Raw genomic sequence first — 24,566 nt, forward strand, 5'->3', positions numbered from 1 at the left:
CTCCAGGGCAGATAAGATTTGAAAAGAACCTTCCGGCCCAAAGTTAGGGACACTACCACTGCACCACAAGACCCCTGGTCAACACATAGGGCCTATCTCTAATTACCTTTCAGAAGGTCATAGTAAACTGCTTTCTTGAATCTTTGCAGCTCTTAGGTTGTAAGCGTACCAACAGTGCTGTTAGGAAGGGTAATCAGGATTTTGACAGTGAAAGAATGATGCTATAGTTGCAAATCAGGATAAGTATGTAACTTGGGGCGATCTTACAGGTTATTCATATGCATCTGCTGCCCTTGTCCTTCCAGACAATAGAAGTTACAGATTTGAAAGATGCTGTTAGTGGAGCCTTGGTGAGTTACTACAGTGCATTTGTTGATATATATTGCTGTCACTGTGGGTTAATAATGAAGAAATTGAATGTTGCAGGTGGAGAATGGGGTGCCAATTAAGGGGGCTGTTTTGACCCAGATGGGTCAAGCTTCTTGAGTTTTGTAGGAGCTGCGCTAATTCAGTCAATTGGAGAGTACCTGAGGGTTGTTTCCCTTATATCTCACACCTGACTTATGGCTTGTCGATGTTGGATTGGCATAAGAAATACGAGCAGGGTTAGGCTATCTGATGGGGTGGATGGTGGGGGTGTGTCATGGGATGGTGAATAGGGAAAGAATGAAAAATTGGTAAACCCAGAAGAGGTATAAGTGGCCCAGACATTTGATAGAAGAAAAATGAATGGAACATTGAGGATGCAGATCATTCTACTGGAAATATGTTGCGTTGGAGGCTGCTGTAAGATGTCTTCAAAGTATTTGACATTACAATGGGTTCTGCTACAGCATGTGTTTCTTCAACGCGAATTGGCATTAACACAATTGAAGAATATAGACCATTATTTGTAGAACACGCACTTTCCTTACCCATATTAGGTATAACGTGATTCTGACCCTATTAGTTTAAATGGTGCAGCTATCACATGATTTTCTTACAATGGGAGATTACACAAGAATCCGTTATATGAGACCGACTGTATAAGGGTTAATTAGCTTAATTAACTTTAAAGGGGTAGGACATGACAGGAGAGCTCCAAGTTGTAGTCTGATCCTTTTGCTCAATGTGGGAAGCCGGGCACATTTCCAGTGCTTGGGACCTGCATGCATGCAAAAAGTGTCTCCAGCTGCAGTTCCTAGAAGCCCGATGGACACTGGAGTATTCATGAGGCAGAGTGTGTCATGAATAACACATGTAGAGAGGTGGTCTCACCGCAGACTCAGACTCCACAGGCAGGAAGGGAGTGTGTTTCCAGGTAGAGCAGGAGGGCTAAGCAGGCAGTGCAGGAAACTCCTGTGGCTATTCCCCTGTAAAATAGATATACCATTTTGGATATTGTTGAGCGGAATGGCCTCGGGATAACAGCAGCTGCCAAATTTGCTGCAGAGGGAAGGAGAAATAGACATAGAAATGCTATAGTTATAAGGGATTCAATCATAGGGGGAATACATAGGCGTTTCTATGGCATAAATGAGAGTCCAGGATGGTGTGTTGCCTCCCTTGTGCTAGAGTCCTGGTTGTCTTGAAGCAGTTGAAGGACATCCTGGAGGGGGAGGGCAAATAGCCAGTGGTTGTGGTACACATTGGTACTAATGACAGAGGTTTCAAAAAAAAGGATCAGGTCATAAAAGCAGAATACAGAGAACTAGGAAAATAGTTGAAATGTAGGACCTCAAAAGTAGTTAGTCGGAGTAGAAACAGCAAAATATATAGGATGAATACATAGCAGAAAAGATGGTATAAGGGGGAGTGTTTCAGATTCATGGGGTATAAGGACTGGTTGTAGGAGAGGTGGGACCTATACAAACTGGGCAGGTTACACCTGGGCAGGACCGAGACTAATGTCCTGGGGTGATACTTAGTAGAGTGGTTGAGGAGGGTTTAAACTAGGGCGGCACGGTGGCACAGTGGTTAGCACTGCTGCCTCGCAGCGCCAGAGACCCGGGTTCAATTCCCGCCTCAGGCGACTGACTGTGTGGAGTTTGCACATTCTCCCCGTGTCTGCGTGGGTTTCCTCCGGGTGCTTCGGTTTCCTCCCACAGTCCAAAGATGTGCAAGTCAGGTGAATTGGCCATGTTAAATTGTCCGTAGTGTTAGGTAAGGGGTAAATGTAGGGGTATGGGTGGTTTGCGCTTCGGCGGGTCGGTGTGGACTTGTTGGGCCGAAGGGCCTGTTTCCACACTGTAAAGTAATCTAATCTAATCTAGTGTGGCAGAGGGATGGAAACCAGAGGAGTCGGGCAGTAGATGCAGAAAGTGAAGGAGAGGTCGAAACCATGGCAAACATTACCAAAGAACACGAACAGGCAATGAAGTACTGCTGAACAGAGCAGGGGCGCTAGTCTGAAATGCATGTTTTTAGTGCGCGAATTGTAATAGGCAAGATAGATTAACTTCTTTGGTCAGTACTTTGAACAGTGACATTATTGCTATTATGGAGACTTGGTTGAAAGAGGAAAAGGACTGGCAGCTGGATGACCCAGGATTCCAGTGTTTCAGGTGTGATAGAAAGGTGTGTAGAAGGGTTGATGGAGTTGCCTCAGGAGTAAAGGAGTATCTCACAGCCATATTGAGGGAAGCTACATTAGAGGACTCATGCAGCAAGGCAATAGGAAAGGTGAAATGATAATGCTGGGGGTAAAGTATAGACCTCTCAACAGCCAGTAGGAGTTAAGAGAGAATATATAGACAGATTTTGGAAAGACGTAAAAACAGCAGGGTTGTTTCCCTTATATTGACTTGGGCTCACTTCGTGCTAGGGGCTTGGATGGAATAGAATTTAAGGATCTGGCTTTGGGAAATGAGCCCATCCAGGTGAGTGAAGTTTCGGTGGAGGAGCATTTTGGGAGTAGTGACCATTATACTGAGAGGTTTAAGATGCTCATAGGGATAACAGCAGTCCTTGGGTGAAGATGTGGAACTGGGGAAGGCAAACTGCAACAGTGTTAGGCAGGAACTGGAGAATTTTGATTGGGTGCTGCTGTTTGAGGGTAAATCCACATTGGACATATGGAAGTATTTCAGACAGCAGTTGATAAGAGTTCCAGAGTGGCATGTTCATGTGCGAATATAGGATAGATATGGGAAGTTACATGAATCTTGGGTGACCTGATATGTTATGACCTTGATCAAAAATGAAGTGTATGTAAGGCCTAGGAGGGTGGGAACTGACAAAGTATACAAGGAAAGTAGGAAAGAACTTAAACAAGGAATTAGAAGGGTGATAAGTGGTCATGAAAAGTCATCAGCAAATAGGCTTAAGAAGAATTCAAAGGCTTTTTATACATAGATAGAAAGCAAGAGGGTAGGCAGGCAAAGGTTTAGTCTACTCAAGGACAGTTAAGGAAATCTATGTGTGGAGCCAGAAGAGGCAGGTAGGGTCCTAAATGACTACTTTGTGTCAGTATTCACCAAACAGAGAATTGGTGGAGGATGATCTCAGGGAAGGGAGTGCCAACTTTCTAACCCAAGTTGCCATTGAAAAGGAAGAGGTGTTGTGTGTCTTAAAACTTATTAAGGTAGATAAGTTCCTGTGTCATGATGGGATCTATTCCAGAGCATTGAGGGAATTGAGAATAAATTGCTGGAACAGTGATAGACATCTTTGTATCCTTTTTGGCCACAAGTGAGGTCCTAGAGAACTGGAGAATAGCCAATATTGTCCCATTGTTTAAGAAGAGTTGCAGTGATAACCCAGGAAATTGCAGGCCTGTAAGCCTCATCAGTGGGAGGGAAATTATTGGAAAAGATTCTCTGGGACAAGATCTGTACATTTAGAAGAAAATGGACTTATTAGCAATACAGAGCATGGTTTCGTGTGGCGGAGATCATGCCTCACTAACTTGATTGAGTTTTTGAGGAGTAACAAAGATGATTGATGAGGAAAAAGTGTTTGTTGTCTACATGGACTTGAAGTAAAGCCTTTGGCAAGGTTCCTTATGGCAGACTGGCACAAAAGGTGAAGTCACCTGGTATCGGGGTAAGCTGACAAGATGGATACATAACTGGCTTAGTCATAGGAGACCAAAAGTAGTGGTGGAAGGATGCTTTTCTGGATGGAGAGTGTGACTAGTGATGTTCCACAGGGATCAGTGCTGAGACCTTTTCTGCTCATGCAGGTCAGGCAGCATCCAAGGAACAGGAGAATCGACGTTTCGGGCATAAGCCCTTCTTCAAGGCTTATGCCCGAAACGTTGATTCTCCTGTTCCTTGGATGCTGCCTGACCTGCTGCGCTTTTCCAGCAATACATTTTCAGCTCTGATCTCCAGCATCTGCAGTCCTCACTTTCTCCTTTTCTGCTCATGATAAAGATAAGGATCAGAAATAAAGATTTGGAGGAAAATGTAGCTGGTCTAATTAATAAATTTCTGGATGATACAAAGGTTAATGGAGAATTGTCAGTGGATACAGCAGTTGGAGACATGAGCAGAAAACTGGCAAATAGTTTAATCCAGACAGGTATAAGGTGATGCATTTTGGAAGGTCAAGTACAGGTGGAAATTATACAGTGATTGACAGAACTCTTAGGATATTGATATGCAGAGGGATCTGGATGTGCAGGTCTACAAATCACTGAAGATGGCAGTGCAGGTAGATAAGGTAGTAAAGTAGGACTATGGCATGCTTGCCTTCATAAGAAGGGGCATTGAATATAAAGATAAACTAGTTATGTTGCAGTTTTAAAGAACTTTAGTTCGGGCACGCTTGGAATATTGTGTACAGATCTGGTCACCCCACTACCAGAAGGATGTGGTTGCTTTGGTGAGGATTCAGAAAAGATTTATCAGGATGCTGCCTGTATGGGAGATTTTAGCTATGAAGCAAGATTGGATAGAATAGGTCTGTATTTGTTCATTTACTGTCTGAGCTATTGCGAACAATTACACCATTGTTTCAAGACCATGATATACAGTAGCTTCCATTGTGTCTGAAATAATGTTGAATTTCAGCACAAAAAGATCATGTGGTAAAGCACTTCACATTCTTCTATGATGAATTACATTTATTACAGATAACATAAATACAATTTCTTCACTCCATCACTTGTTAAAGACTCTTACGACGTACCAAAACAGTCCAACATTTTCTTTATAATCAATTATGCTTTGCTTTATCTTATCCTATTTTTAAAACACATGTTTTCTTTGCCTTCCTAACTCTTCTGATAATTCCTGTCTGGGATCTTACCCATTCATAATATTAATATTCTTATGTTGCTATTAAGGATGACAAGTTAGCAAACAGTAGGGAAGTAATAGCGCCTGTATTTATTTTGTTATTCACATTTCACCATTCAAAGCAATGACCTAATGGGTGCAAAATTAGTGAATCTATCTGGGACTGTTCACAATATGACTGGATTATGTGGATTTCTGGTCCATTAAGTTCTGTCATAAATCCTCCAAGATGGTTGGGAGGGATATGGGCCAGAAGCAGGCAGATGGGGTTCTGTTCAGTATGGGCTAGTTAGACCAAAGGGTCAGTTTCTGAGCTGTATGAATCTATAACTGTAAGTAAGGATGAGAAGATGATTTAGCTTTCTAAACAAATGTACATCTCTGCAAATACTTTCTTTCTTAGGACTAGAAGAGATCATGCAGAATGGTTGAATATCTCCCATACTAGGTTGTTTGGCAGCTCACCAATAAAAACTGGATGCTGTACTGGCCTTTTACAATCAAGGCATTAGTTTTTTTTGGGCAAAACTTCTGAACCATCTGGGAGGAGGTCCAACCCTAGAGCCCCAGCCAGTTTGAATAATGGCCAGCTTTAGGACTACAGCCTGAACTTGGAAAAAGAGGACATTATAGGGGCATACTAGATAAGAACAGGAGTAGGCCATTCCGCCCTTCGCGCCTACTGTACCGGTCATTATGAATCTGCCAACTTAGTAACTGGTTCCTGTTTTCGCCCCATACCTATGATCCCTTTAAATCCTGAGAACAATATCTATCTATCTCCTTGAAAATATTCAATGTTTTAGCCTCAACCACTTTCTGTGGCAGAGAATTCCACAGCACACCACTCTGGATGAAGATTTATTTTCCTTATTTCAATCCCAAATGGCCTATCCTGTATCCTTGGACTGTGATCCCTGATTCTGGATTGCCTGCTGATCAGGAACATCCTTTCTGTATTTATCATGTCTAGTCCTGTTAGAATCGTAAGAGTTTCTATGAGATTCCCTATTATCTTTCTTAACTCCAGTGAATGTAGTCCTAACCCATCCAGTCTCTGTTTCTCCATCTGTCCTGTTATTCCAGGAGTCAGTCTGGTAAACCTTGGTTGCATTCTCACCATAGCTAGAACATCCTTCCTCCTTTAAGGGGACCAACACTACACAGTATTAGAGGTGTAGTCTTACAAAATTGCAATTTGCACAATTACAGTAAGACATCTGTGGTCCTGTACTTAAATCATCTTGCTGTGAAGGTCAACTTACTATTTGCCATCTGCCCCACCTGCTGCAGCTGTATGCTTACTTTCAACAACTGATGCTCAAGGACACCCAGGACCCATTCTAGCTCTCTTTCCCAATCTATCGCCATTCAAATTTGGTTTTTGCTACCAAAGCGGATAACCTCACATTTATCCACATTGTACTTCATCCGTCATGTATTTGCTGACTCACTCAACTTGTACAAGTTGTAGTAAAATATTTCTGCATCCTCCTCGCAGTTCACCCTCCCATCCAGATTTGTGTCATCTACTAATTTGGTGATATTACCTTATCTAAATCACGTGTATATATGTGTGACTATCCAAACACTGTTCCTTGCAGTAGTCCACTAACCACTGGCTGCCACTCGGAAAATGACTTGCTCTTTGTTTCTTGTCTGCCAGCCAGTTCTCTGCTGGATTATGTGGATTTCTGGCCCATTTAAGTTTTGCCATAAATTCTCCAAGAAATGAGGGTCAGTGAATTATATATCTTGCTTAACAGATATATAACTATGCAAACGTTGCTTGGGACTAGAAGACAAAATGGAAGCTGGACTAAAGGCAAGACCAGTGTATCAAAACAGCGTTGAAGCTGCACTGACTCTTCAAAAGATAAATCCCAATCGTCCCATTATCCTGCTGATTCTTTTAATCCCTTCAATTTTCCCTTCCAAGCGTTTATCCATTTCCCTTTTGAAGATTACCATTGAATCTGCAACCACTACCCCATCAGTGAATTCCCAAACCTAATTATTTGATGCATAAAGAAGTTTTTCTTCATGCCATTTATTTTGTTTTGTAATTACCTTAAATATTTGTTCCCCAATGATTGAACTGTTGGTGATCAGTTCCTCTTTATTTGCTCTACTCAAACTTTTCATAATTTGAAACACCTCTGTCAAGTTTCCTTTTAATCGTCTCTGCTCCGAGGAAAATAGCCTGAAATTCTCCTATTTATCCATGTAAGCTATTATTCCTTATTCTCAAAAACATTCAAGTACATATCTTCTGTACCTCACCAAAGCCTGCTTTCAAATGTGCACTGTATAAGAAAAGATAGGTTACACAAGCAACTAAATAAAGCTTATACAGTAGTACCTCATTAACACTAGGTTGCTGCCTTTCACTGTAAAATAGAATCTACTTATGGAATTTTTACTACAGACTAGCTTCAAAAAAGTCTTTTGTGTTAATTTCAGAATTGTGAAATTATCCTGAAATAAACAGGATAGTTACAAAATGAACTTCCTGAGAGGATTCTCTGCTTGGAAGAGAAAAGGAACAGCAGAAAGCCACAAAAAGAACACCTAAAACACATTCTCTTTGTAATTTAGAAGTGTTTCATATTCTGTGATATAAAATGTCACCCTTATGTCACTGAATTATATCCACAGAAAACATGAAGCTGAACAGTTTTGGAGTCTATACCTAACAAAAGGGCTCAAAGTTTCTGGAACAGTTGTAATTCCTAGCTGAAACTTTATTGCTGGAACAGCACAGCAGGTCAGGCAGCATCCAGGGAACAGGAGATTCGACGTTTCGGGCACAGGCCCTTCTTGAATTCCTAGCAGATAGCACTGCTTCTCTGAGAAATCTGCTAGCTTCCTCCAGCAGGGGATTGGGAGAACTCCACAGGTATTCAGGGCTCTAGTCTCTGGATGAGAAGAAACAATATCCTCAACCCTGGAGTTTTCTTTGTAATTGTTGTTCAGTAAAAGCAGGAGTAGGAAGGACATTTGACTGTTAAGCCTGCCCTACTATATGATATGATCATGGCTGATCAAACACTTCAATGCCTTTTACTTACCTTATTCCCAAAATGCGGTACACCACTGGCACTCAGAAATCCATCAATGTCTTAAATATATTTATAAGACTGAGCTTCAACAGCTTTCATTCTATTGATCACAACCCTCTGAGTTGAAAAAAAAGTTCCACTCCTCTTCAACCTAAATTGCAACTGTCTTTAAATTGTGCTTCTTGGTTCTATATTCCCCAACCAAGGGAAAAATCTTAATTGCATCCACTCTGTCTATCTCTAAGTATTTCGATAGATTCAATGAGATTACCTTAAATTCTTCAAAACTTAGAGAATTCGAATATTTTAAAATTAAATTGGACCTTTGTTTTATTAGAATGTTTTTCTTTTATTTTGCCAGAACTATACCTATACCTAGAAAGGAATATGTAACTCCAGGTGCCATACGTATAATGTCTATCTCCAGTTGCCTTATTATTTTTTAAATCTGCAGCATTATTAATCTTTAGTTAAGATTCTGCAACTATTTGCACTGGAACAGAGAAAGTTACGCGAATATGTAAAAGAGCTTTTAAAGTAATAAGGTATGTTGATAGAATAATTAATGAAAGACTATTTGCTCTGATAGGGAATCAATGAATGGGAATAATCAGTTGAAAAATTGCAATGGAAATGAAGCAAGGTTAATATTATGCACGTGTTTGTTCTAATATGGAAGATTTTTGCGCAAGAAATGATTGAAACAAGACTGTTATTTTAATTCATTCGCGGGATGTGGGCATCACTGGCCAGGCCAGCATTTATTAGCCATCCCTAATTGTCCAGAAAGCAGTTGAGTGTCAACCTCATTGCTGTGTGTTTGCAGTCGCGTATAGGCCAGACCAGGTAAGGATGGCAGTTTCCTCCCCGAAAGGACATCAATGAATTGCAGTTCTTGATGGAATGTTGGATAAATGTGATACCAATGAATGTACAAAGCTATGGGAAGTTTTATTTAAGATTGCTTCTTTCTGTACTGAGAAATTTGATAGCTTTATTCTTTTGTGGGAGTAACTATGAACTTACTGTGTACATAATCTCTGCTCAATGAGGCGTTTATGATTATCAATCTCAATCAGGTTTTTGTTCTGTTAATTTTCTATGTATATCTGATCAGGATGAGAAAAATTCTTTCTTGTGTGGGTACAACACACAGCATAAGAAAGCAATGCTTCAGTTACCTGTGTTGTAATGCTGTTTTATGTGAGGAAATGGCAAAAATGTTGATACACAAATTTAAGCAGATGGTTGCCAGGCATATTATTTTGGTTGATAAATGTTTCAAAGCGTTAGAAAAATTGAACAAATTGATTTGCAGTTTTATTCATGCAATAATGTATTAAATAATTACATTGTTTCAAATTGGCAGAGGCTTTGATTAAAAACAGTCATTGGTTCCACAAATTATTTTGGAGTGAAAATTGACTTTGGCCAAAAACTCTTTAAATTCTACTGCTTTGTAGGTTACACAACTAAGTTTGGTAAACCCATTTATTCAGTTTACACCAGAAATATTTTAGTTTTATTGATCAGCTTCAAATTTTACCATAAGATTGGAAGTGCATAGTAATGGTTATGTGTATGGACAATAATTGCCTTGAGTGGGGTTTGATTTGATCAGAGTTGATTTTAAATGAGTTACACTGCTTATAACTGTATGTACTTCACTGGCTGTAAAGCACTTTCACTCATGATGTTCTGAAAATGATTATAGAAATGTAAGCCAATATTTAGTGTATAAAATCAGTCAATAATATTCTTATTCCTATCTTTTCAGTAATATTATGAAATATTTCATTATGCAGTGCAGTTGATGACTAATTGTTTTATGCCTCCATCTCTTTCTCTCCACAGATGAGCCAACAAGCCCAAGTATTGACCTGGCAGCAGGTCATATCCCTGCTTCATCTGTTGTTTCAAGTGGTCAGAAGTTTGCTCCAACAATCATTACTAGTCCTGCTTCTCCAACTTTCACCTTTCCCCCTGTTCACTCACGTCATTTCTCTCAGGATTGCAGTGAGTTTTATTTTTACTAATTTTGCTAATGTTTTACAAAAGACAATGAATCGGCATGATATAATACTTTAACAAACTGTTTCTCAGTGGATAAAGAACTATCATAGACAATAGGACATTTTAAGTGTATAATAGTCTGATTGTAAAATGCTTGCCTTCTCTCTTTCAAAAAATGTTTGTATAAAAACTGTATTAAAGTATAGTCCAAACGTGGGAGGGACCTGTGAAAATTTAAAAGATTTTTGGTACATGATGGTCTGACTCAATTTTGCATCAGAAGATTGATTTTTTTTTCATTTAGTTTTTCCCTGACTCCCCTGTTGAGATGAATATGATTTTTGAAAGCTTCAATCACATCTCTTAGCCTTATTCTCCAAGGAAAACAGTCCTAATATCTCCAGTCTATCGCCACACCTGAAGTTTCTCATCCCTGGAATCATTCTCCTAAATCTCTTCTATTCTCTCTCCAAAGTATTTCACCTAGAACTATACACAATGCTCAAGCTAAAGATCTGTCTTACATAGGATCAGTATAAACCCCCTGTTCTTATATTCAATGACATTATTAAAAAAGCCTATGCTTTATTAACCACACTCTCCACCTGTTCTGTCTCTCGGCTCTTGCACAGCTTTTAGTATAGTACCCTTTATTTACACTGTCCCTCCATACACGTTTTATCAAACTGTATCACCTCACATTTCTTCACATTGCACTCCATAATCTGTCACCTATCCACCAACTGTCCAAACACGTCAATGTATTTTGAGGTTTTTCAGTGTCCTCCTCGTAGTACACAAGGCTTTCAAATTTTCTGTTATCTGAAAATTTTGACATTGTTCCATACACCTCAAGGGCTAGATCATTAATATATATCAGGAAAAGAAAGAGATCCAATACTGATCCTGAGGGATCTCCACTGCAAGCCTTGGTCCAGTTTGAAAATACCTATCAATCATAACTGTTTCTGACCAATTTTGTATCCATGTTGTTATGTCCCTTTTATTCCATGAGCTACAACTTCCCTCAAGATTGTGTGCGGCACTGTATCAAATGCCTTATGAAAGCACATGTATGCGCATCAACAGTGTTGCCTTCACCAACTTTCTCTGCAACTTCAAGAAATGCTCCAGCAATTTAGTTAACAAATCCATTAACAGATCCATGCTTTCTCTTCTGAATTAACTGGCATTTGTCTACATGACTATTAATTCTGTATCATGTTATTGCTTCTCGATGTTTCCCCACTACTGAGTTAAGCTGCCAGGTCCATATTTGCTGGGCTTAATCTTAGAACATTTTTTTTGAGTAAGGGCATAACATAACACAACATAACTCTTATTTTCTTCAATATCCTTGGATGAGTCCCATCTGCTCCCAGTGCATTATCAGTCTTTAAATACCAATCGCTTATTCAATACAGGCACAGTGGTTAGTACTGCATCTCACAATGCCAGGGATCTGGGTTTAATTCCACCCTTTGGTGACTGTCTGTGGGAATTTACATATCCCTGTGTCTGCACGGGCTTTTCCCCCACAGTCCAAAGATGTACAGTTTGGGTGGATTAGCCATTCTAAGAATTGCTCCATAGTGTCCAGGGATGTGCGGTTTAGGTGGGTTAGCATGGTGAAAAAATAAATAAAACCCACGGAGCCAAGAATAGGCCAAAATTGGTTTTGATTAGTACAACTGTTTGACAATCAGTATTACATTTTTTGAAGTTTTCTATGACACTGCAACCCAATATCCATCGCCAAGAATGAGCAAGTTCGTAGCAAATGCCAATGTGCATACAATACTAGTAATTGCGCTTCAGCCATGGCATTCAAGTAGTGACAGACAAGCTAGCATTTCATGCTGTAAACATTCTTCTGGGTTCATAATGTTTTTTTTAGTTACCTAACATATTAGATGTACTATAAACCAACTTTACAGATAACAAAAGTAGGTTGCAGTGAAGAAATAAGAAATTTATAAATGGATAAGGCTAGTTATGTGAATGGATCAAAATTTAGCAGATGGAGCTTAACATAAATAAGAATGAGGTTATCCATTTTGGTCTGAAGAATGAAAGGAAACTTATTATCTAAATGGAGAGAAACTTCAAAATGCTTCAATGCTGAGGGATCTGGATGTCCTTGTGCATGAGTTAAGAAAGCTAGCAGCGCAGGTACAGCTGGTAATAAGGAGGGCAAATGGAATTTTGGCATTTATTGCTGAAGGAATGGAGAATAAAAATAGGGAAGTGTTGTTGCAATTGTGCACAGCATTGGTAATACTGCATCGTTTTAGTTAGATGTAATTGCATTGAAGGCAGTTCAGAGAAGGTTCACAAGATTAATTTCAGAGATGAAATGTTTGACTTATGAGAAGGGATTGAGCAGTTTAGGCCGATACTTGAGTTTAGAGTGATGAGAAGAGATCTAATTGTGGTGTATAAAAAGCTAAAAGGGATTGACAGAGTAGACATAAGAGCGGATGTTCCCCCTTGTGGGGTAATTGAGAATGAGAAGTTATTGTTTTAGGCTAAAGAGTGGTAGATATAAAACTGAGATAATGAAGAAAGACAGCAAACTTTGTTTTAACCAGCACCTTATGAACTGGCATTCTCTGTAAACTGCCAAAAATTATATGATGCAAATAATGCAAAGTTTGCTGCATTATTGTGTCCAGCTATCAACAGTTGATTCAGTTTTGTGTCAGTTTCTCCTCAAGTGCTGCGATTTACTGAGAATGCTCTCGACTGGAAAGTTTTATTAATTTTATTTATTTTATTTTATTTATTTTAATTTTATTTATTTAAGACAAAGTTGCATTACTATTTCAGTGCTTTATGTTATAAATAAGTATAATAGTAACGTATATACTCTCTGCATTACGTTTCTGTTATTTAGTGACTGTTTTACGTTGATTATGTGGACCTCTTGGTTATCCAGAACATTTGGTCACTTGGCACATGTTTGCTGTCGAGTTGTGAATCTGTAGAATTTACTACCCTAGAGTGAGGTGGAAGCTAGGGCACTGAATAAATTTAAGGGGGAGATGTATAGATTTTTAATTAATAATGAGTTACATGGTTATGTAGTGTGGGCAAGAAAGTGGAGTTGAGGTCAAGGTGAGACCAGCTATGATTAACCTGCAGAGCAGGTTTGAGGGCTTAATGGCCTATTCCCACTCATAGTTCCTATTTTCTAATGTTCATAATTACTGCTTCTAGGCAACATGAAAGCCAGTCGACGGTCGTCCTATCTTCTTGCCATAACAACAGAAAGGTCAAAGTCTTGCGATGAAGGACTGAATACGTATCGGGATGAAGGAAAAGTGTACTCGTAAGCTTTCTCTTTTGCGGCTAGGTTTTTGAATTTATGCATAAAATATAGTTTATTTTTAAGGAATTCATTCTTAATATAATTAGATTCATAGCATCTTGAACCAATGCTGACAAAGTACATATTTTGTTGTATAAGGAGTGTCTGGGTCATTTAGAAAATAAAGTAACAAACATGATATGAAAATACATTAGACAAATTATTTCTTTCTTTTATAAATTTGCTTGATGGTAATGATTATTAATGTGGAGAAAGGGTGCCCCTGGAACAAGTGGAAAATCAGCAATTGTTTATATTCCAAGTAAGTGAATTTAGTAACTGCAAACTCTCATTAAAGAAACAAACCTGAACACTGAAACTTAATATTTAAAGTTTCTTATCTATTTTGTACAGGCTATCTGGCTCGATGATGTTTTAGTTGCTGGGTACAACTAAAGTACTCCTGAACTGCATACACAGTGGTCGTTTTGCAATTCAATAGGATAATGACTGATCCAACATTCTTTCAATTCATTTTCCTACCTTTTCCCCATAAACTTGATTTCGCTACTGATCAAGAATCTATCTCAGCCTTAAATATACGCAAGGACTCTGCCCCCACAGATTTCTATGGCAAGGAGTTCCAAAGACATTCAACCCTCAGAGAAGAAATTCCTCTTCATTGGTGGCTCACTGGTTAGCACTGCTGCCTCACAGCGCTAGAGACCCGGGTTCAATTCCCGCCTCAGGCGATTGACTGTGTGGAGCTTGCACATTCTCCTCGTGTCTGCATGGGTTTCCTCCAGGTGCTCCGGTTTCCTCCCACAGTCCAAAGATGTACAGGTCAGGTGAATTGGCCATGCTAAATTGCCCGTAGTGTTAGGTGAAGGGGTAAATGTATGGGTGGGTTGCGCTTCGGCGGGTTGGTGTGGACTTGTTGGGCCAAAGGGCCTGTTTTCACACTGTAAGTAATCTAATCTAATATAATGGGCGGCATGGTGGCACAGTAGTTAGCACTGCTGCCTCACCGCGCCAGAGACCCGGGTTCAATTCCCACCTGAGTCTGTGTGGAGTTTGCACATTCTCCCCATATCTGTTTGGGTTTACTCCGGGTGCTCCGGTTTCGTCCCACAGTCCAAAAATGTGCAGGTTAGGTGAATTGGCCATGCTAAATTGCCTGTAGTGTTAGGTGAAGGGGTAAATATAGGGGAATGGGAATGGGTGGGTTGCTCTTCAGAGGTCAGTGTGGACTTGTTGGGCCGAAGGGCCTGTTTCCACACTGTAAGTAATCTAATCTAATCATCTCAGTCTTAAATTGACACTCCTTTATGCTGAGTCTATGCCATCTAGTCCTAGACTCTCCCATGAGGGAAACCACCTCCTAGCATTTACCCTGTCAAGGCCCTTAGGAATCCTATATACTTCAATGAGCTCACCACTCATTCTTCTAAACCAGCGTGAGTAGAATTTCAACTTTTTACTCCTAAAACAATCCCTCCAAACCAGGGATGATCCCCAAGCACCTTTTCTGAAGTGTCTCCAATGAAAATATATCTTTTCTTAAATAAGAAACCCTAGGACAAAAAAGTTAATGCTCACCTTTCAAACTAGATCTCACCACTAAATCCTGTGTGTAAGCATATCTTAAATATTTTTGTGAGCTCCAAAACATTTTATTTGATTACAATGTATACCTGTTTTAAAACAGCAATCAAAAATAGACTTAATCATAGAATATGATTATGACTTAAAACTATGATTATTGGATGCAGATCTGATATATTATGATCCTAGTCAAGATCTTGTTCATTTTTAATAGGAAATTGCCGAAAAGGGTTCCTAGTCTGAAGCTGCTGAGGAGCTTTTTCACGGATGGGGTAAGAGTCGACTTTAGAAATGAGAATGAAGAAAAATGAGTGACTCACTCTATTTACCAATAATATTAATATTAATAATATTCCATACTAATGAAGTACAAAAGGACCTGTTCAGGCTTGTCCAACAAGCAGTTTGCAAGCCACAACAGCTACTGAAGGGACCTATTTGGCCCATCAAACCATTGTTCAAAATGCAATTAAATGTAACTATAAGATCTTGCTGGTCCTGTCCCACATTTGCTTCTGATCTTCTGATATCCGACAATTGCACGAGAGAAGTAGTCCATGATTGGAGTCCAGCAAAAATCTCAACATGATAGATTTGACTCCGCTTAAGGCCTGGAGCCTCAAGAATGTCATTGGGAGACATTGGCTTGAGGGGAAGGTGTATGATAACAGATCTGTTGGGCATGGAAGGGGAAAGCATCATTTGGGGAAGGGAGAGAGTTGATTGGCAGAAATGGGGTGGGTCAGATTTGGAAATGGGAGGAGAAAGTCTAACTGGCTGTCAAGTGAGGGAAGAGTATTGGCACGCTGTCAGGATTAGGGAGTGCAGGGTAGATAGTGATTGAGAGACAAATCAGAACGAATTGCGTGGGTGAGGTGAATGAGGGATTGACTGGCTGACAGGGAAGATGGTTAAGTAAGGGACCGACTGATTATGGATGGAGGCTGGTGTTGGCTGGGTGAGTGAGTGAGGGACTGCCTAGGGAACTGGTTGCCTGGTTGAAAGAGGAATTAACTCACTCAGATTGTGTATGTGAGTGAGGAATGGATTGTCTAGGAGGTTGTGTAGGTGACTGAAAGACTGACTACTGACCGTGCTGGCTGACCAACTGGGTGGCAAACTGGCTAGGTTAGTGATGGACTCACTGACTGCGGGACATGTTGGGTGGAAAAAGAACCAACTAACTGACTGATGAGCTGCCTGATTCAGCAGTGAACTTCAAAGCATGTGGCTGAGTGACCCTTATGAAGTTCCAATTAAGCATCACCCTTGTGAGGTAATGGTGGGGCTTCAGCTCAAGGTAGCATTCTTCAATGTAAGCCTTGCATTTTGTAGCTGTTCTTGTACTTTGAATTCCTTCTGAAATAAGTTTTAGTTGTGATTAAACAATGTAAACATCATTTCTGAGGGGGTGCCACAATGTATCTATTAATCGTTGCCCCCTAGTCTGAGGGTAATAGGTGATGTCTCTTTAATGGATCAATATCATGATTATGGATTAGTGCTGCTGGAAGAGCACAGCAGTTCAGGCAGCATCCGAGGAGCAGTAAAATCGACGTTTCGGGCAAAAGCCTTTCATGAGGAATAGCAGGAAAATCGATGTTTCGGGCAAAAGCCCTGATGAAGGGCTTTTGCCCAAAATGTCGATTTTACTGCTCCTCGGATGCTGCCTGAACTGCTGTGCTCTTCCAGCACCACAAATCCATAATCATGATATTGATCCATTAAAGAGACATCAGGGCTTTTGCCCGAAACATCGATTTTCCTGCTATTCCTCATAAAAGGCTTTTGCCCGAAACGTCGATTTTACTGCTCCTCGGATGCTGCCTGAACTGCTTTGCTCTTCCAGCACCACTAATTCAGAATCTGGTTTCCAGCATCTGCAGTCATTGTTTTTACCCAATATCATGATTATGCCAACTATTTTCTCCTTCTACATCCTTCAAACTAGAGAAGGAAATCCACCACCCTTAAGTGGTTATAATTCCAAACCCAGAACAATACGATTGAGTTTAACTACCCTTTCAAATCACCAAGCAAGTCACTTGATTCAAGGGTAAAAAGGGAGGTGCAGTAAGTTCTGCCAGTGCTACCCATGTCCCATGAAAAAAAATTCAAACAGTTTGTGGTTCATTTTATTTCTGGGGTTAATTATTGACTTCTATCAAGAAGAAAAACAGATTTTGGAACTAGACATCTGGTCTCTAAGCATCTGAAAGATATTGATGGGTTACTTTTCCGGTCAGAGTTTTTACCAATCCAATTGGTCATGACCAGAATTTTGGCCTCTGTCCTCTTTTCGATGCTGATTAGTTATAATACTAACATTTGCTTATTTATTTCACATTATGAGCATTCAAGTACCGCAATTAAAATTCTTGCAGATTGTGCTTTCAACAGTGAGATTTTAAGCATATTTCTGGCCAGGAACGTTGTTAAATCTATGGCAACAATGAATCAATTTTTAATGTGCAGTAAAGTGATTAAAAATAACCATTGTCTTATTTAGAGAAAGTAAAGTTTATTTTCAACATTAATGAGTAAGAAAAAAACATAGCATGTCGTAATGCAAAGGTGACATAAATTTCCAATTTATATGGATTGCATGTTATTTTCCAGAGAGCTGTATGGTGCCATGTTAGCAAAATTGCCATTATCTTTCAAGCCATATTTTGGAATAGTTCTTTGATGTTCTTGATGAAGGGCTTTTGCCCGAAACATCGATTTTCCTGCTCCTCGAATGCTGCCTGACCTGCTGTGCTTTTCCAGCACCACTCTAATCTAGCCTTTGATCTAGATACTCAATCATAGAGATTTTAAGCTGTGAATCCTCAAGTCCTATCATTTAAATAGGTGCAGCAGGTCAGACAGCAGTAGCAGAATTAGGAAGATAATGGGCTAATTTCCTCATTTTGTAGCTATGTGATATTTTCCAGGATTTCATGGCAGACTTCCCACAAAGGCATGTGGCAACCTTTCTCTCTCAAACTTCTACTGCTCGCATTATTGATTGTGCTTTTGGGCTCTGCGGTGCCCTTGTTTAATAATGTGACACCAGACCCAGAAGTGTTCATTGTTGCCAGAAATGTTGCACTGTTGACACTCTTGACTCCACATTTAAACTTTAGTTTTGTACCACTTCAAATGCTGCAAGCCAGGAACTGCTATAGGAATAGTTTGCTGCACCATTATTTTTGTCAATGAGATGTCACAGAAAAGGAAGTTAACACCATGTTTTGGAGAAAAGATCCTGCAGGTGCTGATGAATGAGTTAGTGGAGAGGAGGTTTATCATTTTTTATTGTGGATTGTCAAAGGAGCCAATGGAATCCGACACAGTCAACCTGGACCAAGATAGTGACCAGTTTCAGTGGGGTTTTGCACACCAAAAGAACTTTCCAGCATTGCTGGAAGACAGTTAATGATTTTCTGTGCTCTGCAAAAGTAAGTGCCATCATCATCTGAGTGCTTTCTCACATTCATTCCAACTCTGCCACTGCTTAGTAACATTAGTTAGACTACAGCTGTCACTATTTCATACTGCACCTCCAATCGACAACTGTCACCAACCTCATTCTTCTTCATTAATAAATCACTGTTCTCTCCGGGCACCTTACTAGCTCTGCTGTTCCTGCACCACCGCTAGTAATTATTTCTTCCACTTACGTCTCGCTCATTCCTACTTTTGTCTCATTGCAGGAGAAAACTTATCATGAGCAGAGATGGCCAAGATGGGAGCTGCTGTGGCTAACATTCTGCTCCTCTGCCCCTCCATCTCTGAGGATTCCTCAGAGTGCACTGGCAAGACTTTCTCCTGCACCCTTCAGCAGTTTAGAGTCTTTCATCTTGGTGGGTTCTCTATCTAGATTAGATTCAGGAACACATTCTGGTGAGCACATCACTGGCTCTGCAGATGGTTGAGGAAGAAATGCCCAAAGTTGCTAGCATTCAGAGGACTGCTGAAGACCAGGCATCTGTTCAGCCCCAGGCAGAAGATGACATCATATTGTCAACTATTAATTACTTAGTCTGTGCATTTATACTATCATTGGAACAGCAGGCAGGTTTGGTAGAGACATTCAGTGAACAGAGTAGAACATTGGAGAAATTCACCAACGTTGTTAGTACCATGGCTACAGCAGACATGCATATATGATCATGTAAGTCTCCATGGACAGGTTAGTGGATGCCAGAGAAAGCCAGGTCCTGCAGACTGCACACTGGCTACCATAAATGCAGACATCACTTTGGTAATTACGACCAGCATCAATGGAGAAATAAGCGAATGAGGAGAGTGAGCCTGCATAGATGATAAGATATCAAAAAGACAAAATTAAAGACTCTGTATAATATGTCCATGGTAAGAGTGACCACCACACTGTCCTTATGCAGAACACCCTCCATTATATTGTTTGGCACTATTATTGTGCTAAATGGGACGGACTTCAAACAAATCTAGCAATTCAAAACTGGGCATCCATGAGGCACTCCTTGGCCATCAACAGCAGCAGAATTGTACTCCAACACAATCAACAACCTCAAGGCACAGTATATCCCCCACTCTATTATTGCAAAAGTAGCCAGAGGATCAACCCTGGTTCAATGGAGAATGCAGGAGGACATGCCAGGAACAGCACCAAGCATACCTAAAAATGTGGTGGCAACCTGGTGAAGCTATCAAACAGGACTGTTTCTGTGTGAAATAGCATAAGCAGCAAGTGATAGACCGAGCAAATCAATCTGACAAGTGGATCAAACTCTGAACTCTGCAGTCCTCCCACAGCTGATGGTGAATGATGGTAAACAACTCACTGGAGGAGGCTCCATAAGTATCCCCATTCTTAGAGATGGGAGAGTCCAACACAACAGTGCAAAAGGTAAGGCTGAAGAATTGGCAGCTATCTTCAGCCAGAAGTGTCAAATGGATGATCCCAAGCAGCACAGATACCAGTCTTCAGCCATTTCAATTGACTTCATGTGATACCAAGAAACAGCTAGAAGATCTGCAAAGAATATGGGTCCTGATAATATTTCAGCAATAGTATTGATGGATCTATTGTTTCCCCCAAGATGTTTTAGTTGAACCAGGACAGGATATTTTGTGTCCACGGTCCGATATTATCAGTGGTGACTGGAAGGATGTCCAGAAGCTTTAAAATCAGAACAGACTGAGAATAAGGGCCCAGAAGCTATGGGTGGCATGGCCTTTTCTTTAAATAGCTCTTGGAGGAGTTTGTGGTCTGATACTATGACAACTTTACATCTGTAAGAATATTGGTGGTACTTCGTTGCACCAAACATGGCCGGCAAAACTTTCTTCTTGATCTGGTCGTATTTGCATTCGGCATCATCCAAACTCTGAGAAGCATACGCTATCGGGCATTGCTCTCTGCTGGCCCACCGGTAAGCCAACACTACCTTGTTACCATATGGGGAGGCATCACATATCAGCACCACACCTCTCTTGGGATCATAGTGGGCCAACATCTTAGATGGTAGTAGCTGCATTTTCACTTCCCTGAAGGTTACTTTTTGGCTACATGACCATTGCCAAGGCTGACCCTTTCTCAATAGCAGGTGGAAGGGTACCAAGGCGGAGACCAGGTTACGCATGGGTTTTCAGTAATAACTCACCAATTCAACAAAAAACCTAAGCTCTGGTACAGAGTGGGAACCAAGGCATCTTTGATCGCCCTCCTTTTATCTTCCAATGGCTGTAATGTGGTCTTGTCAACTCTAGAGCAAGTAGGTCACTTGAGGTGCCTGGAATATACTTATTTTTTCCCATCTCAGGCACATGCCCACCTTGGAGAAATGTTTAAGCTGTATGTTCAAGGTCTTCAAGTGCTTTTTATTGATCTTCTTGGTTAATAGCATGTCATCCACATAAATGGTGGCCTGGAGTATATCTTGTAAAATATTCTCCATCATGCACTGGAAAAGAGCACAGGCTGATGATACCCCAAATGGCAGCCTTGTATATTAATACAAACCTTATGGGTATTAATTGTAGCATAATTCTGGGATGACTCCTCTAGTTGCAATTGCAGGTACGCATGGCTCATGTCCAGCTTCGTGAAGGATAGCCTCTCATCCAGTTTTGCATCCAAGCCCCCTGTGTAAGGGATTGGGTATTGAACCAACTGTGAGGAGTGGTTTACCATTTGCATAAAATCCCAAAAAAGGTGAACTGAATCGTTAGGCTTCCTAGTCAGTACAATCAGTACTGCCGATTTTGCAAATGATTGGCAAAATCATTTTACTGGCTTAATGATTCCTTCACTTTCCATCCTCCTGATTTCTGCTGATACTTTTGCACGCAACGGCAAATTGCACTGGGCGGACCTTGCGAATCGAGAATTGATTAGATTCCCTACAGTGTGGAAATAGGCCCTTCGGCTCAACCAGTCCACTCCAACCCTCCGGAGAGTAACCCACCCAGACCCATTTCCCTCTGATTAATAAACCTAACAATATAGGCAATTTAGCATGGCCAATTCACCTGATTGCACATCTTTGGACTGTGGGAGGGAACCAGACCACCCGGAAGAAACCCACACAGACACAGGGAGAATGTGCAAACTCCACACAGACAGTTGCCCGAGGCTGAAATCGAAGCTGGAAAACTGGTGCTGTGAGGCAACAGTGCTAACCACTGAGCCAACGTGCCACCCATAATTGCTTCCTGGTCAACATAAAATAAGGTGGCCTTAACTCCTTTAATAGTCAGAATGGTCATCTGAATATTAAATTATGACTTCACTCAGGCAGCGATTTTGTAATTGAAAAATGTTCAGCCAATCAAGGTGAATCTTTCGCAACCATTTCCAAAACGTGAGCCCAAGCCTTTTATTACCATCAGTAGTAACTGCACAAACTGCTTCTCAAACCAGACTGGAATTGAAGATGTATCTTCAATCTATAACGGTTCCCGGTATACGTTCTCAGTCTGGCTGAGGTCTTGCGCAGATTTAAAGTTTGGAGTCCAGAGTGAATCTTGTTGAAGACTGACTCTGCAACCACAGGAACAGCTGCATTGGTGTCTGCCTTCATGCGAAGTGGATGACTATTTAACCAGCTGTTTATTCTAATTTGGATGTGGCTAAGCAACTTAACAATCCAAACCAGATGAGGGTAGACTTTCCATGGTGTGCACTCTCCTAGGTACCTGCCTATGAGCTGTCTTATTGAAGTCAAGCCTCATAGGACTCCTTTGCTGTCACAAGTCTGCATATTGGCAGCAACTACAATGGCTTACCAGCCCAAATCCTGAAGAACATTTCAGCCATTTGACCAAGGCTCCGCTTTGTTTTGGGCTTTTGCTATGGCTGACCTAGGGTCCATATGCTCAGGACATGTCCTGCATGAGGCTCTGCAATTACCTGTTCTCAAAGGGTATTCTCCAAGCTCAGTCAGACAGGTGAGGATGTCCACTTCTTTTGGGATGCCCTGTAGTTCCCATGCTGCACTTGCTGCATTTTCTAATGACAAGGCCAGCTCCAGTGCCTGTTTGAAATTCAGTTATTAGGTGCTTTTGCATCGTTACATCATTAATCCATGTACCAAATGGTGTCTCAGCATCTCATTCATGGTTAACCCAAAATCACATGCCTCTGCTAGTCATCTTAACCTCATCAAAAATTCTGGTACGGATTTCCTTGGTTCTTGGACTGCTGAATAACATCGATAACGTCTCAGATTTAGAGGAGGCTTGGGGTCGTAATGTTCCTTCACTAAATTCGTCAACTCTTAGATTAGATTAGATGAAAGGTTTTAGTATCTGGTGCCTCAGAGAAAGTTAGGCTCCTAACAATCAAAAATGCTGCAAGTCTGCAAGCAGTCAAAAGAATTACTTGTTGTTTTTCCTCTGCCACAGTGTCATTTGCCCAGAAAAAATGCATTCTTTTGACATACTGAGCCCAGTCTTCAACAGGATCAAATGAGTCAAGCTTCCCGAATAAAGGCATGATGCCAGAAATGCTTACCCCCCTACTCAAAGACAACTATTATGAGTGAACTCCAAAAGCATACTGTTTTCTCTCACCACCATTGAAATAACTGTCCAGAGGCAGGTATCCTGTTACCGAGTCACTCTTTATTTATCAGCTCGCTCAGAGCCAATCCCTCTAATGAGGAGACTTTCTGAGACTGCTGTTTGTATCTGTCAACCAGGGCTCCCTGATTGTCCCAGGTTACTGGACCCAATCAGGGATCTCATACTCAATGAGATCCATCTGACCAACCTCGTTCCAATCATTACAATGGACAAAAGAGCTGAATTCCAGAGGTGAGGTCAGAGTGACAGCCCTTGACATCAAGGCTGCATTTGACTGAGTGTGACCATAAGAACCCTTACAGAATTGGAATCCGTGCATATCAGTTGGTTGGAGTCATACCTGGAGTACAAGAACATGGTTGTGATTGATGGGGGTCAGTCGTCTCAGCTCCAGAACATCTCTGCAGGGGTTCCTCAGGGTAGCTTGCTTGGCCCAACCATCTTCATTTTCACCAATGACCTTCCCTCCATCTTAAGGTCAGAAGTGGGGATGTTAACCAAGGATTGCACAGTGTTCAGCACCATTTGCAACTCCTTAGATACTGAAGCAGTCCATGTTCAAATGCAACAAGATCTGGATAATATCCAGGCTTGAGTTGACAAGTGGCAGTAATATTTATGCCACACAAATGCCAAGTTATGACCATCTCCAGTAAGAGGTCATTTAACACCTATACTTCCTCAGAATGTGAAGGAAAATTGGCATTGTCCACAATCACACTTAGCAATTTTTATAATGTACCGTAGAAAACACCCTATCCGAATGCATCATAGCTTGTTATGACAACTATTCAGCTCAAGACCGCAAGAAAATACAGCGAGTTGTGAATGCAGCCCAGTCCATCACAAAAACCAGCCTTCCTTCCATTGACTCTTCTATATTTCCTGCTGCCTTGGGAAAGCAACCAAAATAATCAAAGACCCCTCCCACCTCAATTGTACTCTCTCCCATCCTCTTCCATCAGGCAGAAAATATAAAAGTTTGATAGTATGTGCCAATAGATTCAAGAACTGCTTATTTCCTGCTGTTATCAGACTTATGAACAGATCTCTTATATATTAGGGTTGATCTTTCTCTGTAGCAGTAACACTATGTTCTGCACTGATGTACTTATGTAAGGTATGATTTGACTGGATAACATGCAAAACGATATTTTTCACTTTATCTTGGTATGTGACAATAATAAATCAAATCCAATCAAACCACCCCATCATATTAGATGGTGTTACCATCACTGAATCCCCCACTATCAATATCCTTGGAGGCACCGTTGACCAGAAACTCAACTGGGCATGCCA

At 40.8% G+C, this 24,566-nt stretch overlaps 1 protein-coding gene across 1 annotated transcript in view; it reads left to right on the forward strand.

The window, feature by feature from the left end:
• LOC122539626 (rho GTPase-activating protein 23-like) overlaps positions 1-24,566 on the forward strand; it is a 285,601-nt gene that overhangs the window by 160,750 nt on the left and 100,285 nt on the right. Inside the window, exons 9-11 of the mRNA XM_043674624.2 lie at positions 10,139-10,300; positions 13,517-13,628; positions 15,427-15,484. Of these exons, the coding sequence (XP_043530559.2) occupies positions 10,139-10,300; positions 13,517-13,628; positions 15,427-15,484 (332 nt within the window). The remainder of the gene's footprint in view (positions 1-10,138; positions 10,301-13,516; positions 13,629-15,426; positions 15,485-24,566) is intronic.

This window comes from Chiloscyllium plagiosum, unplaced genomic scaffold (assembly GCF_037043375.1).
Source record: "Chiloscyllium plagiosum isolate Xiang-an unplaced genomic scaffold, Cpla_swu_hap1 HiC_scaffold_32, whole genome shotgun sequence".
Taxonomy (NCBI): Eukaryota; Metazoa; Chordata; class Chondrichthyes; order Orectolobiformes; family Hemiscylliidae; genus Chiloscyllium; species Chiloscyllium plagiosum.